A 16,244-nucleotide genomic window follows, 5' to 3' on the forward strand; every position below is an offset into this window, starting at 1 on the left:
TAGATTTCACTTTGTTTGGTCAGAACTCCCGTTATGAAGTAGATTTTTGAGGTGCACTCTAGTCATAAATTAATCTATTATTTTCCCTACATAATTGGTAACACACACAAAAAAATTACAATATCTATTTAGGAGCCTGAGAGCTTTCCAGTGATATACAGTTATCAAAAACAGCCACGAACAGTAAATGAGGGAGAAAAAAAAAAAAAAAATCTGATGCTGCACAAAAACTAATAATGCATGAAAGCCATTGTTGTTACTAATCTTTCACATGTCCAAGACTGTGATAAAAGGTAAAAAAAAAATCCAGTCCACAATCACCTTTTATATTGAAAATAAGTCATTTTGTGTGTGTTTTTCTCCAAATCAGTGACACCATTTATGAACTTGGCAATTAAAGAGTCAAAATTGTTTGTGACTAATAATGCTCACCCTCTTGTCATCCAAGATGTTCTGGTTTTACTTTCTTCAGTCATAAAGAAATAGTTTTTTTAGGAAAATATTTCAGGATTTCCTGCCATATAGTGGACTTCTATGGTGCCCCCGAGTTTGAACTTCCAAAATGCAGTTTAAATGCAGCTTCGAAGGGCTCTAAACGATTCCAGCCAAGGAAGAAGAGTCTTAAGCGGTTTTTTTCTTTTTTACAATTTATATACTTTTTAATATCAACACACAGAGTACACACAGAGCTAGACAAGATGAGCATTTGAGGTTAAAAAGAATATAAATTATAATTTTTTTTTTTTTTTAGAAAATAACCAATAACCAATTTTTTTTTGCTGGATAAGACCCTTCTTTCCTCGGCTGTGATCGTTTAGAGCCCTTTGAAGCTGCATTTTGGACGTTCAAACTCAGGGGCACCATAGAAGTCCATTATATGGAGAGAAATCCTGAAATGTTTTCCTCAAAAAACAATTTCCTTACGACTGAAGAAAGAAAGACATGAACATCTTGGATGACAAGGGGTGAGTACATTATCTGTACATTTTTGTTCTGAAAGTGAACTACTCCTTTAACAACTCATTTAATATCACAAAGAAGCTTATATATAAAAGAACTTTAATTTGTTTAACCCTTGTGCATTGTTCGGGTTGTTGTTATGTTTGGGATGAAAACATCCACTAAATTAAACTGCTGTAAAAAAGTATCAGATAAATATTTTTTCAATTGTTTTTGCATAAATCTATTAATCAACCTCAGTTCTGATAAAAACTACTAAATGTTTTGAAAAAATGCAGGATTTTGACTCTTTAATTGCCAATTATGCCAATTATGTCACTGATTTGGAGAAAAACACACACAAAATGACTTATTTTTAATATAAAAGATAATTGTGGACTGTTTTTTTTACCTTTTATCACAGTTTTGGACATGTGAAGGATTAATAACAACAATGGCTTTCATGCATTATTAGTTTTTGTGCAGCATCAGATTTTCATTTTTTCTCCCTCATTTACTGTTCGTGGCTGTTTTTGGTAACTGTACACTTTTAACCCCTTAACTGTCACCGTCCCCTCTGTGGAACGTCCAAGTTTACTTCACCATTTTAAAAATAAATCCTAATCTAATCATAGCAAACTATATCACTGGAAAGGTCACAGGCTCCTAAATAGATACTGTACATTTTTTGTGTGTTACAAATTATGTAGGAAATATAATAGATTAATTTATGACTAGAGTGCACCTAAAAAATCTACTTCATAACAGTAGTCATAAACAGACATCCTTGTTTTCCCTATAACACTTTAGAAATTATAAGAAATTATATATCAGTTGAAAATTTAAAATCTCCAATCCATTTTAAAATCAGACATTGCATTAACATGGAAAATAGCCTACATGAAAAAAATGGGAGTGACAGTTAAAAGGGGTTAATGTCATGTGACCCTGTAATTTTGGTTTTTGGGAAGGTTACCATTTTGGAGTTTAATATTGTTTCAGAAATGAAAACAATTAAAGATTGATATTTAAACTTTATTTGGTTGGTTTAATGTTAAGTTAGCTTTAAGAAAAGAAATATGGCTGTTTGTAAAATGATATTTGATTATTAAATTAGCTTTTAAAAAAGGTAAATTATCTTTAAAATATGTGACCCTGGACCACAAAACCAGTCATAAGGGTCATTTCTGAAATCTATACATCATCTGAAACCATACATTGATGTATGGTTTGTTTATGGCTGAGATACAACTATTTGAAATTCTGGAATCTGAGGGTGCAAAAAATCTAAATACTGAGAAAATCATCTTTAAAGTTGTTCAAATGAAGTTCTTAGCAATGCATATTACTAATCCAAAATTAAGTTTTGATATTTATGGTAGGAGGTTTACAAAATATCCTCATGGAACATGATCTTGAAAAACTATCAAAAATTTGACTTTTTTCAAAGTCTCCTATTCTCAGCAAGGCTGCATTCAGATGATCAAAAATACAGAAAAACAGTAATAATGTGAACTATTTTTGCAATTTAAAATACCAGTTTTCTATTTTAATGTACTTTAAAATATAATTTATTTCTGTGATGGAAAGCTGAATTTTCAGCATCATTCCTCCATTCTTCAGTGTCACATAATCCTTCAGAAATCATTCTAATATGCTAAATTATTATCAATGTTGGAAACAGTTGTACTGCTTAATATTTTCTTGGAACCTGTGATACGTTGTTCAAAATTCTTTAATCAATAAAAAGTTAAAAACAACAGCATTTATTCAAAATATAAATCTTTTCTAAAAATATCAATTTAACACATCCTAAAAAGTATTAATTTCTAGAAGAATAAACATTTACTGACAAACTTTTGAATGGTAGTGTATACTGTCAGAAAAGATTTCTATTTTAAATAAATGCTGTTCTTTTAAAATTTTTATTCATCAAAGAATCCTGAAAAATCATTACAGGTTAAAAAAAAAAGAAAACAACTGTTTCTGTTGTGGCGAGGCGTCTGCCCGCCCCCCTAATTTTCATCACCACCCCGTCCCGTATTCGCCGCCCTTCTCCAGGCTCCCGACGGGAGTGGGTGTGTAGGGGAGAGGAGGGGCGTGTAATCGGCTCGGGCTGGCGGCGTGTGATGGGGACACCTGATGTAAATGAAGCCTCATCACCGCCGCTGTTTAAATCCCGAGCGCGCCTCTCCTCGGGAGACCGGTCTCTTTCCCCCGTGCATGCACGCTGGTGTCCTCGCGGGTCCAGGAGGGGGTGAAGAGGGAATCCCGCGCCACAAGAGTTTGGAGAGCCGCCGGACCCGCGGTCCGGTTGAGGCCGCCAGAAGCCGCCGCCCCAGCGCCGGACAGCTCGAGAGGGATGAGCCTGCCGGAGATGCCGCCGCCCTAGCACCCCGGCGCTAGTATGGAAAGCGCCCGCGGCCGCCGGACTCCGCCCCTCTCCTGGACCCTTCCCCTCTGAACACTACCGTTCCGTCACGCTGCCCCAGCACCCGAGGACACCAGATTCCCCTTTTATTTTGGACACTGTTTTACTTTATGGACTCACTTTCCCTTACTTTCTGTTTAATAAAAGCCTCTCCGAGGCCTGACGCCACACCCACTGTGTCTGTCGTGCGCCCCTCCCGCCACAGTGGTGGAGAATGCGGGCAAGGCGGGGCTTAGACAGCGCAGTGGGCAACACCTGATGACGTCATCCCCTCTCGCTCGCCAAAGCTCGTGAAGACCCGGACGGGGACGGAGAACTACGGAGACGGCCTCCCAGCCGCAAGAAGGGTAAGTGATGTTTCAGTTAGTCACTTATCCTGCGGTTGGTTGAGGCTGTCGACTAATACCGGTTTTTCTGTCCCTGTTCCGGTACGCGGCGAGAGGGAGCGTTGCCTTGGAGAGGAATCCCCGCCCACTCCGACCGCTGGAGCCTGGATGAGGAAGGTAGCACTCCTGCGTGGGCGGCGACCTTAGGACGGGGATGTCGCTTGGGGGGGGGAATGTGGCGAGGCGTCTGCCCGCCCCCCTAATTTTCATCACCACCCCGTCCCGTATTCGCCGCCCTTCTCCAGGCTCCCGACGGGAGTGGGTGTGTAGGGGAGAGGAGGGGCGTGTAATCGGCTCGGGCTGGCGGCGTGTGATGGGGACACCTGATGTAAATGAAGCCTCATCACCGCCGCTGTTTAAATCCCGAGCGCGCCTCTCCTCGGGAGACCGGTCTCTTTCCCCCGTGCATGCACGCTGGTGTCCTCGCGGGTCCAGGAGGGGGTGAAGAGGGAATCCCGCGCCACAAGAGTTTGGAGAGCCGCCGGACCCGCGGTCCGGTTGAGGCCGCCAGAAGCCGCCGCCCCAGCGCCGGACAGCTCGAGAGGGATGAGCCTGCCGGAGATGCCGCCGCCCTAGCACCCCGGCGCTAGTATGGAAAGCGCCCGCGGCCGCCGGACTCCGCCCCTCTCCTGGACCCTTCCCCTCTGAACACTACCGTTCCGTCACGCTGCCCCAGCACCCGAGGACACCAGATTCCCCTTTTATTTTGGACACTGTTTTACTTTATGGACTCACTTTCCCTTACTTTCTGTTTAATAAAAGCCTCTCCGAGGCCTGACGCCACACCCACTGTGTCTGTCGTGCGCCCCTCCCGCCACACTGTTGATGTATGATTTGTTATTTGACTGAGATACAACTATTTGAAAATCTGGAATCTGAGGGTGCAAAAAAATAACAGTATTAAAGTTGCCTAATTTTTCCTTATCTTGAGGACCCCATTAGTAAAACATGGCTCATCTTACCCCACTCTCCCCTGTGTTATTTCATAGTTTTGATGACTTTTCTAAAAAACAAAAAAACAAACGGAAAATATTAATAATAAGGAAAAAGAAAGAATGTCCAAATGTTTGATTGGCAGTAGTTTATTCATTTAAATGATCAAATATAGAGATTCCCAGATTAACAATTCATTTAACCCTCTGGTTGTGTCTGGGTCCGGGTCCACATTTTGGACTCAAACTTACTGACTTTGTTTACACAGTCAGTTAATTTTCGTAATTTTTGTTTTAATTTTACTTAGTCACAAACTGACCAGACTCCAAACTATTGCTTATAAATCTCTCATTATGTTATATTATTACCAAATATTCGATTAATTCTTTTTGTCAGCTTGTTTTCTTTCATTTTCATTTCATTGCATCTGATTAATCATAGGCCTCATTTATCTGAGATTAGGTACTTCATTTTTTGGAGTGAAAAATATTAAATATACTAATAATATTAAATATTAAACAACTAATTATTAAAAAATGCATTAATAATTTTGTACAAAGTTGCAAAAAGTCACACTGGGTCAAAAATGTCCGGACTCCAAAACTTTCCTTGTAAATTTCTTATTTTGCTATATTATCACCAAATATTGAATTCCTTTCTTTTTGTCAATTTGTTTTCTTTCATTTAGGACTGGTTTTGTGTTTCTATTTGCATCTGATTAATCGTAGGCCTCATTTATCTGAAAGTAGGCATAATTTTTTGAGTGAAAAAAGCAGTTTTATGAATAATTTTCACAATTTGAGATAAAAAAATTATGAAAATGTAGTGTAACTAGTGTTTCTCACACTAGTGTGCTTTAATGTTTAATCAGGAAGTTTTCTTTTAATTTATACAAAATTCCACAAAGTCACACTGCCAAAATGGGCGGCCTTCGAAAATGAATGGGGAAAAATTAAAGTAAGAAACAATTAGTATTCAGGAGCATGTTGTGCTCCTGAACACTCAAAACATTATGACAGTAGGTTTTGTGAGTAAAGGAAAAGATGTGAAAACATCTATAGTCTGTTGCAAATGGAGAGCAAACATTTGCAAATTTCATTTGTGAGTCATATGAATAAGTTCACAAAATGACCATTTGCAAGACACATAGAAATGCTAGTGTCAGTTCTTTTTATTTTCTGAAAAGGGGCACAAAGTAACACTTATGCTGTTCTCTGTTAGAAAGAACACATTAAGATTATTTACATTATAACATTTCATGGAACAACAAACCAAAACTCTTATATTTCAGTTACATATACTGTATCCTGCAAAGCGACACTGTCAAACAGAGACAATATCATGGAACAACAAAACTGACTATTGTGACAGAAAAAAAAAACACATTAGCATTGCCATATAGAGAACCACATCATTGTTTATTGAACTCATGCATGTGACTGACGCTAGCATTATGTGTCTTGCAAATGGTCATTTTGTGAACTTATTCACATGATTCACAAATAAATTTGGCAAATGTTTGCTCTCCATTTGCAACAGACTATAGATGTTTTTACATCTCTCAAAAACTATTAACATAATGTTTTGAGTTTTCAGGAGCAAAACAGGAGCAAAACATGCTTCTGAACACTAATTTTTCTCTTACTTTAATTTTTTCCCATTCACTTTCGATGGCCGACCGTTTTTGTCAAGTGTGACTATGGAATTTTGTACAAAATAAAAGCAATTAAAAGCAAACTTCCTGATTAAACATTAAAGCACACTAGTGTGAGAGACACTTTCAGATAAATCAGGCTTACAGTTAAACAGCTGCAAAACAAGTTGACAAAAAGATTGAATCCAATATTTGTTGAAAATCTAGCATAATGAGTGATTTATAAGCAATTGTTCGGAGTCTGGTCATTTTTGACCATGAACACCACAAGTGTGACAGGGATCCGAATACAACCAGAGGGTTTTAAATCAAGGCACCATGTCATAGCAAACAATTGCGAAACAAAATCAAAAGTCCTTTACATTTTACATTGATCAGTATTAAATTGTCATAAAGCATGCTAAATAATCCCTGAGAGCACTGTATGCATACTGCAGATTAAGAACCACACACATTAGCCATTTAATTAATCTGCTTCAGTAAATGCAACCATCTTCGATTTTTATAAAATATTATATGACATAGCTTGGTAATTAGGAAAGAATATTTCTCCATCTGTACTACACGTACTACATGGAGATGTTTAAGAAATTAACAAGACAGAGATATGCATGGTGTGACCAGCTGGATGTAAAAACTCAAGGCAGCTGTAAACTACCTATGTTTGAGTTTGGTGTGAGAGGAAGTCTAGAAATTGTTATCAATTTGAAAAATGTTATCTATATATCGAAACCAAAATATTTTCCTCTCTTTGGGACTGTACAGTCGTGGCCAAAAGTTTTGAGAATGACACAAATATTAGTTTTCACAAAGTTTGCTGCTAAACTGCTTTTAGATCTTTGTTTCAGTTGTTTCTGTGATGTACTGAAATGTAATTACAAGCACTTCATACGTTTCAAAGGCTTTTATCGACAATTACATGACATTTATGCAAAGAGTCAGTATTTGCTGTGTTGGCCCTTCTTTTTCAGGACCTCTGCAATTCGACTGGGCATGCTCTCAATCAACTTCTGGGCCAAATCCTGACTGATAGCAACCCATTCTTTCATAATCACTTCTTGGAGTTTGTCAGAATCAGTGGGTTTTTGTTTGTCCACCCGCCTCTTGAGGATTGACCACAAGTTTTAAGATTTGGGGAGTTTCCAGGCCATGGACCCAAAATTTCAACGTTTTGGTCCCTGAGCCACTTAGTTATCACTTTTGCCTTATGGCACGGTGCTCCATCGTGCTGGAAAATGCATTGTTCTTCACCAAACTGTTGTTGGATTGTTGGAAGAAGTTGCTGTTGGAGGGTGTTTTGGTACCATTCTTTATTCATGTCTGTGTTTTTGGGCAAATTTGTGAGTGAGCCCACTCCCTTGGATGAGAAGCAACCCCACACATGAATGGTCTCAGGATGCTTTACTGTTGGCATGACACAGGACTGATGGTAGCGCTCACCTTTTCTTCTCCGGACAAGCCTTTTTCCAGATGCCCCAAACAATCGGAAAGAGGCTTCATCGGAGAATATGACTTTGCCCCAGTCCTCAGCAGTCCATTCGCCATACTTTTTGCAGAAGATCAATCTGTCCCTGATGTTTTTTTTGGAGAGAAGTGGCTTCTTTGCTGCCCTTCTTGACACCAGGCCATCTTCCAAAAGTCTTGGCCTCACTGTGCGTGCAGATGCGCTCACACCTGCCTGCTGCCATTCCTGAGCAAGCTCTGCACTGGTGGCACTCCGATCCCGCAGCTGAATCCTCTTTAGGAGACCATCCTGGCGCTTGCTGGACTTTCTCGGACGCCCTGAAGCCTTCTTAACAATGCAGTGGAAAGTTTTTTTCGGGATTAAGTTAATTTTCATGGCAAAGAAGGACTATGCAATTCATCTGATCACTCTTCATAACATTCTGGAGTATATGCAAATTGCTATTATAAAAACTTAAGCAGCAACTTTTCCAATTTCCAATATTTATGTAATTCTCAAAACTTTTGGCCACGACTGTATGTGCCTAAACGGTGTAATAGCTTTTGAGACGTTCTGCTTCTCTGATCCCTGTGAGATACGCTCCATGGGTCGTGGTGTAAAAGTTCACATGCGTAGCTTCACCAGCAAACAACACCTGGAGTTGCTTCAAAAACAAAGAGAAAATCATTTTGTTATAAATTTCATCTCTGCTTGATTTTGTAAAATGCAGTCTTTTTCACTATTGCAATTTACATCAAAATATCAGTTATTGTTAAAACTAAGATAATAAAAATATATTTCATTAATTGAAATAAAGCTGAAATTAAAAAAAAGTGAATGAAAATTAAAAATGTCGCCTTGGCGGTACAATTACTAAAACTTAAATAATAAAAATAAAGCTAAATAGAATACATACATTGCTGTTCAAAAGTTTGGGATCGTAAGATTTTGAATGTTTTTTAAAGAAGTCTCTTATGCTCATCAAGGCTGCATTTATTTGATTATTTAAAATATCTGTATTTTTAATCAAACAAATGCAGCCTTCATGAGCAGAAAAGACGTTAAAAATCTCACTGATTTCAAACTTTTGAATGGCAATGTATTTAAATAATAATAAACAATTAAACACTTGTATAAGTTATTAACAGGTTACCCTCTTTCCAATGGATGCATCTTTAGGTGGAAGAGGTGACGCTAATGCCTTGTGTGCCGCCACTCCATCAACACCATCAGGAACAAACGTGTAGGAGCCACGGATGTGAGAATCAGAACCCCATCTGGAGATCAGCATCTTTGAGACCGCCGGCACTGACCAGCCTGTGAAAGACCTGAGCAACCTTCAATGGCAAGAACAGAGTTTGTCAGCATTTTGAGATTATTACTCTTATTATGTACCGATAACCATATATTTTAAATGAAATTATATAGCTTTCAACCTTCTTAAAATAGATTCATACAACATTTGAATAGTCTACAGTAGAATGTCAGAACAATCAGATCATTGCCCAAATGCTGCAGAGATGTTGGATTTAATGGTAATAGGTTCTTTGAGGTGAAAATTTATTATCACTTAGCATTAGTTGTTATTTGGACTCAATCCTTTCTAGAGACTGACACTCCCTATTAATGCATGTTTGGTTTTCACCCACTATTGTTCTTTGCTAATGAAATCATGTCATTATTTTTATATGCGGTCATAAATGTAAAGACTGTTGCTCTTAACACCAAACAATTGGGCAAACTGGGCTAAAGTTGCAGATGCTCCTGCTTAACAGGCTCCTATGATTTGCCATTTTTTGGAAGTCTGACATATCACCCATTTCACTCAGCACTTATTATTTATTGCTGAACACACCTTACATTATAATGCATATACTATAGGATATAGACAATGAAATAATACCAGATAATTGCAATGTACGTTTTTACACTATAGCCTACTCAATCTATATTAACCCCTAAATAATGGGTGGGATGATGGGTGTTCACATTATTAGATATATACAGGGTAAAATAATGTAAACACCTTTCTATAATAGTTTACTGACACCTTGGTTAAATATTTCATAACATTTATTTAATAAAGCCTGCACTTATTTAGTGGAGTACAGCAAAAACAGTAACATTTTAAAATATTTTTACTATTTAAAATAACTTTTCTATTTTAATATATTTTAAAATATAATTTATACCTGAGACTTCAAAGCTTAATTTTTAGCATCATTACTCCAGTCACATGATCTTTCAGAAATCATTTTAATATTCTGATTTGTTGCTGTTTTTTGAGCATTGTTGATTTTTTTCAGGTTTCTTTGATGAATAGAAAGTTCTGAAGAACAGGATTTATCTGAAATAGAAATATTTTGTATATTATAAATGTATTTATCATCAATTTGAAGCATCCTTGCTAAATAAAAGTACTAATTTCTAGCACCCCCCTCCTCAAAACAAAAAAAAACAAAAAAACATATTGACTCCAAGCTTTTGAATGGTATAGTGTATAATGTTACAAAAGCTTTTTTTTATTTCAGATAAATGCTGATTGGTGAATCTTTCCATTAATCAAAGAGTCCTGAAAACATTTACTCAACTGTTTTAAATATTTATAATAATAATAAATGTTTCTTGAGCAGCAAATCAGCATATTAGAGTGATTTCTGAAGGATCATGTGACACTGAGACTGGAGTAATGATGCGGAAAATGTAGCGTAGATCACAGGAATAAATTACACTTTAGAATATATTCAAATACAAAACAGCCATTTTAAATAGTAAAAATATTTCTAATATTTTACATTTTTTACTGTTTTGCTGTACTTTGAATAAAAATAAATGCAGGCTTGGTGAGCAGAAAATAATTCTTTAAAAACATTAAAACTTTTGAATGGTAGTGTATAGATTATATGGTTTATATGGTTTTTAGTGGATTAGTCTATTAAACAGCAATATTTGACCATGGTAAAATTATTATATATCATATAATTTATGATACCATACCTCAAACAGGTATCTCGGATTTCACTGTCCTGAAGTTTCTCCATATGCAGTGCTTCTCTACCTGTGATCCAGCCACACAGAGCCGTGGGATGACGGGCCACCGTATCAAAACCGGTGATCTTCTTAAACCACGTCGTCTTCCAGGCATCTCCTTCAGAGAGAGCCTCATAAACATCTTTATTTTCAGGCCCCTCTTTCCACAACATCTGAACCCCGGCACAGTCGGTTGGCCAGAAACTCTTCTCAAAATACAGGAAAATTTTATCTACTACCCCAAAGCCGAGATTCTTAATTGCGTTCAGTTTATTTACCGGTAAGCCTGGTGTGAACAAGGTTGTGGCTTTTTCTTTGAGAACCCCCAGAGATACAGTGACAATCACATGGTCTGCTTCAAAGCTCTGTCCATTTTCACAAATGACCTGGACAGGATACCTTTGGTCTTGACAATTGCCTTCTTTGGCCAAGTCCCATCGGATGCTCTTGACAGGTGAACTATACTTGATAGCTCCTGATGGCACATCTTTCAGGAGAACATCTAAGATTGCTCGATAGCCACCCGGTCCCAAAGTGTTAAAAAAATCCCCCTCTAAAGTAGTGTAATTGCTCATCTGAGAAGCAGACACCTCGTACAGGCTAGAGCAAGCTTCATCTGTGCATTCGTTCCTCTTGCACCATTCAAAAACTTGCCGACCATCTTCTGTCGCCGCTAGAGGAGATGTTCCAAAGGCATCATCTAGATAAGCACCCATAGTTAGATCTTGGTGCTCTGGGGCAAGTGCATCATGAGAAGCTTTGTCGGTGAGGTTGCTAAAGAGCGTATTCACCTGATCTACGATCGTATTGGGGACCGGCTTTCCATCTTCTTTGAAAAAGTAATCTTCAGAGGATTCAGAACTGGGCAGTCCCTCAGATAGCAGGTTCTTCTCTTTCGCTATCTTGAACAGGGGGTTTCCTATTTGTCCGTGGATCCAGTTTGCTCCAACTTCAATTACATTCTCGGTGAAGGGTTTAGTGGTGTTCGCTCGACCACCAATTCTGTCCTTTGCCTCAAGAACCAGGACATTTTTAAATCCTCCCTTCACCAATGTAGATGCAGCAGCCAACCCTGCAAAACCTGAACCTATAATCACAACTTTAGCACCTTCTCGTCCAGAACATGCACTCATTTTTGCTGCTTTGTTGAGCTGTTTAGAAAGAGAAAAGCTGGAAATAATGTATAAATGTAGCTTTAGAAACAAATACCAACTCTCGCACAGAACAGCGCAGGTGCTTGCACAGGTGATAAGAAAGTAGTGCACTATGCACTAAGAGGCTCTTTTATGTAGCCTACCCCATGCTTAGAAACCGGTAAAACCTGTAAAACATTTGTAGCCCACACATTTCATTATTTACATAATCTGGGTTATAGGACATCCAATAGCAGAAGAAGATTTGCATTCTATAGTAGCCTATGCAGCAAGACGTTCTCTCGTTGGCACTTTAAAGACTGCATGATGAAAAAAATGTTATGCTACCAAAACTACATGAACGAACATTGTTGTTTTCACACGGTAGTTGTGACAATATGAAGACAGCGACGTTAATGTTTTTAGCAAAGCTGAACTTCAAAATAAGTGAAAAAATAAAAAGAAATATATAAACATTTTTTAAAACAAACAAACTATAACTTTAATAAATTAAACAAATAAATTTACTCTTATAAAATAATACTCATACTTTTCTTATTTTTATGTAATATGTACATTCACTGTAGTATTTCTGTAGTGCAAAAGCGTTTGTGAATGGAAAAACAACTATTGAGTATGTGTTTGTGATTTGTCACATATGCAATCTGCCACAGGGATTTAAATGCTTTTTATGTAAAATTCCAAACGCAAGTCCTTCATAAAAGACATTATACTTTTTAACAAGCATAAGAAACGATTTTTAGCGATGTAAATGTTTTAGTGAACTGCGTGGAGATGGCGCTAATAATCTATCCTTGTCACCTGCGTGTCCTGAGGTAAGGTCAGGTGATTTCACTCTTATTAAATTAGGCTACTACATACTTAGAAACACTTTAAATAACTGTAACATCTCTAACCAGAAAAAACAACGCAAGCGTTAAATTAAATGAAAATAATACACCTTACACACGACGCCACAAAAGACTAAAATACACATCGCCTGTACTTACCTCAAAAACGCCATCTAAAGTTTGCTGCAGCCATTACAACCACCTCAAGGTTGGTATTTGCACTTGTTTGCACTGTTTCTCACGGATAAATCATCTTTAAATTTGTTCAAATTAAGTTCTTAGCAATGTATATTACTATTCAAAAATTAAGTTTTGATATATTTATGGTAGAAAGTTTACAAAATATCCTCATGAAACATAATCTTGAAAAACTATCAAAAATGTGGCTTTTTTAAAGAAGTTATGTAGCCTATGCTCGTCAAGGCTGTATTTATATGATCAAAAATACAGAAAAAACAGTGATACTGTGAAAAATTATTGCAAATTAAGAATATTGGTTTTCTATTTTAATGTACTTTAAAATAGAATTTTTTTCTAAGCTGAATTTTCAGCATCATTCCTCCAGTCTTCTGTGTCACATGATCCTTCAGAAATCGTTTTGATTTGCTAAATTGTTATCAATGTTGGAAACAGTTTTATTCAATAAAATTAACTTTTTTATTTAATAAAAAGTTAAAAAGAAACACCAATTAATCAAAATATAACTTTTTTCTAACAATATAAATTGAATAAATGTATTAATTTCTGGAAAAAAAAGAATAAACATTTACTGACCACAAACCTTTGAACTGTAGTGTATACCTTTAAAAAAATTATATTTTAAATAAATGCTGTTCTTTTTAACTTTTGATTCATCAAAGAATCCTGAAACATCATCACAGGTTAAAAAAACCCCGTTTCCATTGATGTATGATTTGTTAGGACAATATTTGGCTGAGATACAACTATTTGAAAATCTGGAATCTGAGGGTGCAAAAAATAACAATATTAAAGTTGTAGCGAAATGGAAGAGGTCCATTTCAGCTTTTCATTTTTTCTAATGGGCGGAAACAAACCAATGAGGAAATTGAATATAAAAGAGCGCTAGAAACGGAAGTGAGGGAGCGAGTAAAAACAAAACACGTGTAGGTTGTTATTGGAGTGGGACACACGCTACCTGAAGCTGAAGGTCGTAGGCTACTATTCTTTGCTGGAATCTCTGTGCATGCGCTGACTGGGTGCGATCGCCAAAGTGACGGAGAAATTGCTCTACTGCGTCTGCATGGTTCGTTCGCCTGCCTGGTGCAACATAATCCAGCCTGGTTTGCTCGCCTGCCTCAGGTACTAGTGATGATGTCCATCATCTTTTAACCTCACGTTAAGTCTCCAAACTCTTTCTCCGGCCCGGGATTTGCGGCCGCTACACAGACTGCTTCACGCAGCCCCCACCACACACACACATACACGCTCATTGCACACGCACACACCCTGGCGCGGATTAACGCACAGGCTTACATAGGCTGCAGCCTAGGGGCCTCACGTGTTCAGGGGGCCTCGGATTGGCCAGACAATTTTTTTTTTTTTTTATACTTAAGTGCGAACCAGGCACGGCACGGCGCAGGCAGGGACACCAGTTTGGATGGGCCAGACCAATTGTGAACGTTAAATTAAAAACGTTATCTAATCACTGTTTAACCTAATAAAAATTACTGACTAATATACTGTTAAATTATCTGTGACTATACATAATATACATTTTAATAGCTTGCTCTTTAAATATTTTGTTGCATTGTAAAAAAGTTTCGGTGCATAGGACGGACTTCGCGATCGCTCTCCGTGGTTCTGACCAAAGAAGAGTGCTTTGGAATCTCCATTAGGTATCATAAGCATCATTCCTGGGCTGCGGGGGGCACCAAAAAATCTGGGTCGTGAAAAATCATCACGACAGGCTACTAGTATAAATAACAAATAAAATATGTCTAAAGCATGTTGATATACAAAAGCAATATAAAGGTAATATAGGCCTAGACCAAATTAACGGAGAAAAGGTGATCTCCTGTGCGGCCCTCTCTCCAGTCTCCCTTCCCCACCAGTGATGCGCGGGTTGATCCAAAATGAGCGGGAGGCTGCGGTTACCCGCGGTTACGAGTCATCCAAAAATATTTCTAATGTTATTCGGGTCGCGGTCGGTCGGGTCGTTTGAAATAAAGATGCCAATTAACCCTTTGTAATTCATATTGTACTAGACACAATTTTCTTTGAAATACACAGACCTATTTAACTTTTGAATGTTAAGCGTTATTAACTGTTGAATAAAGCTGAGGCGGAACAAAATGCCCGATTCCCAACACGCTTAACTGAGCAATGCCATTGTACCATTTTATAGGCTACTTTTAAATGTATATAGCTCAGTAATGTTAGTTTTATGTATTTTCTGAGAGGGGGTGGGATTTTTGTTGGGAAAGACGGGTTAGAGACGATTAGACTGGATAAACACATGCAGCACCTTAATTCTTAAGAAAATGGTTTTCCTAATAAATATTTTGATTATGTCCAATGCTTCTCTTTCTTTTTGGAATTATTAGACACATGTCTTTTCAAATGCCTAGGTCTGTTTAATTTCCTTAATTATACAATTTCTAGCACTATTTTTAAACGTTTATTCAAGCAATAATATATAAATTATCTCAAATATATGCTTGTTTAAAACCAGGGATTGAAAACGAATTCAAAGGGTATTTTTCTTTACATTTCCAGAGAGCTAAACGAACGAAATTAAACATTACTTAATAAATGTAAAGCACTATAAATTCGTTTAAAACAACTATTAATATATGTAAAATAATATTATTTGAAAACTTCGTTTTGAAGTGCATTCGTTATGTTTGTATAAGAAAATTCGTTAACCTAGCCTATTAAGTTGATTTAATATTCTTTATAATTTTTTAGAAAAAGTTAAAAGTTAAGAAAAAAGGAGTTCGCTTGTAGTGTATATATATATATATATATATTTAGGGCTATAGGCTAATCTTTTTCTCAACTTTTATTACACTGTAGATCGAAATAAAATAATTCTTGATCATATTTAACATCGGAGAATCACTGACATAATTTAGAGTAGCCTACTTCGAAAACGAAACTATTTAAATCTGTATAAAGGAAAGACAAAATAAACCACAACAAGAAAAAATCTGTATTTTTCTTGTAATCAAGAACATTTCTTTTGACAAAATAGGGCTGGGTTGGAAAATATGTGACATCATTATGTTTTTTTAATTTAATCAATGTTGATTATGAAAGTGAGCATGCAGTGAGCATGCAGCATGAGAAAGATATGATACATCATGAGATGTGCAATATGTCTGGAGACATGGGTAAAACATTTTGACCACTTCATTAAGTTTTGTTTTGTAGTCTCTTTTTTAAAAGATTTTCGTTTTGTATGAATTGTATCTTAATTTTGA

At 37.0% G+C, this 16,244-nt stretch overlaps 1 protein-coding gene across 1 annotated transcript; it reads right to left on the reverse strand.

The window, feature by feature from the left end:
- Positions 1–8,331: 8,331 nt before the first annotated feature.
- On the reverse strand, positions 8,332–12,119 carry LOC141340184 (spermine oxidase-like). Its single transcript, XM_073845111.1, has 4 exons — positions 12,115–12,119; positions 10,785–11,987; positions 8,941–9,124; positions 8,332–8,451 (listed from the first exon to the last, which is right to left on the reverse strand). Exons 1-4 carry the CDS (start codon positions 12,117–12,119, stop codon positions 8,332–8,334), a joined length of 1,512 nt encoding a protein of 503 aa, XP_073701212.1.
- Positions 12,120–16,244: the final 4,125 nt, after the last annotated feature.

The sequence above is a fragment of the Garra rufa genome, chromosome 8 (genome assembly GCF_049309525.1).
Source record: "Garra rufa chromosome 8, GarRuf1.0, whole genome shotgun sequence".
Taxonomy (NCBI): domain Eukaryota; kingdom Metazoa; phylum Chordata; class Actinopteri; order Cypriniformes; family Cyprinidae; genus Garra; species Garra rufa.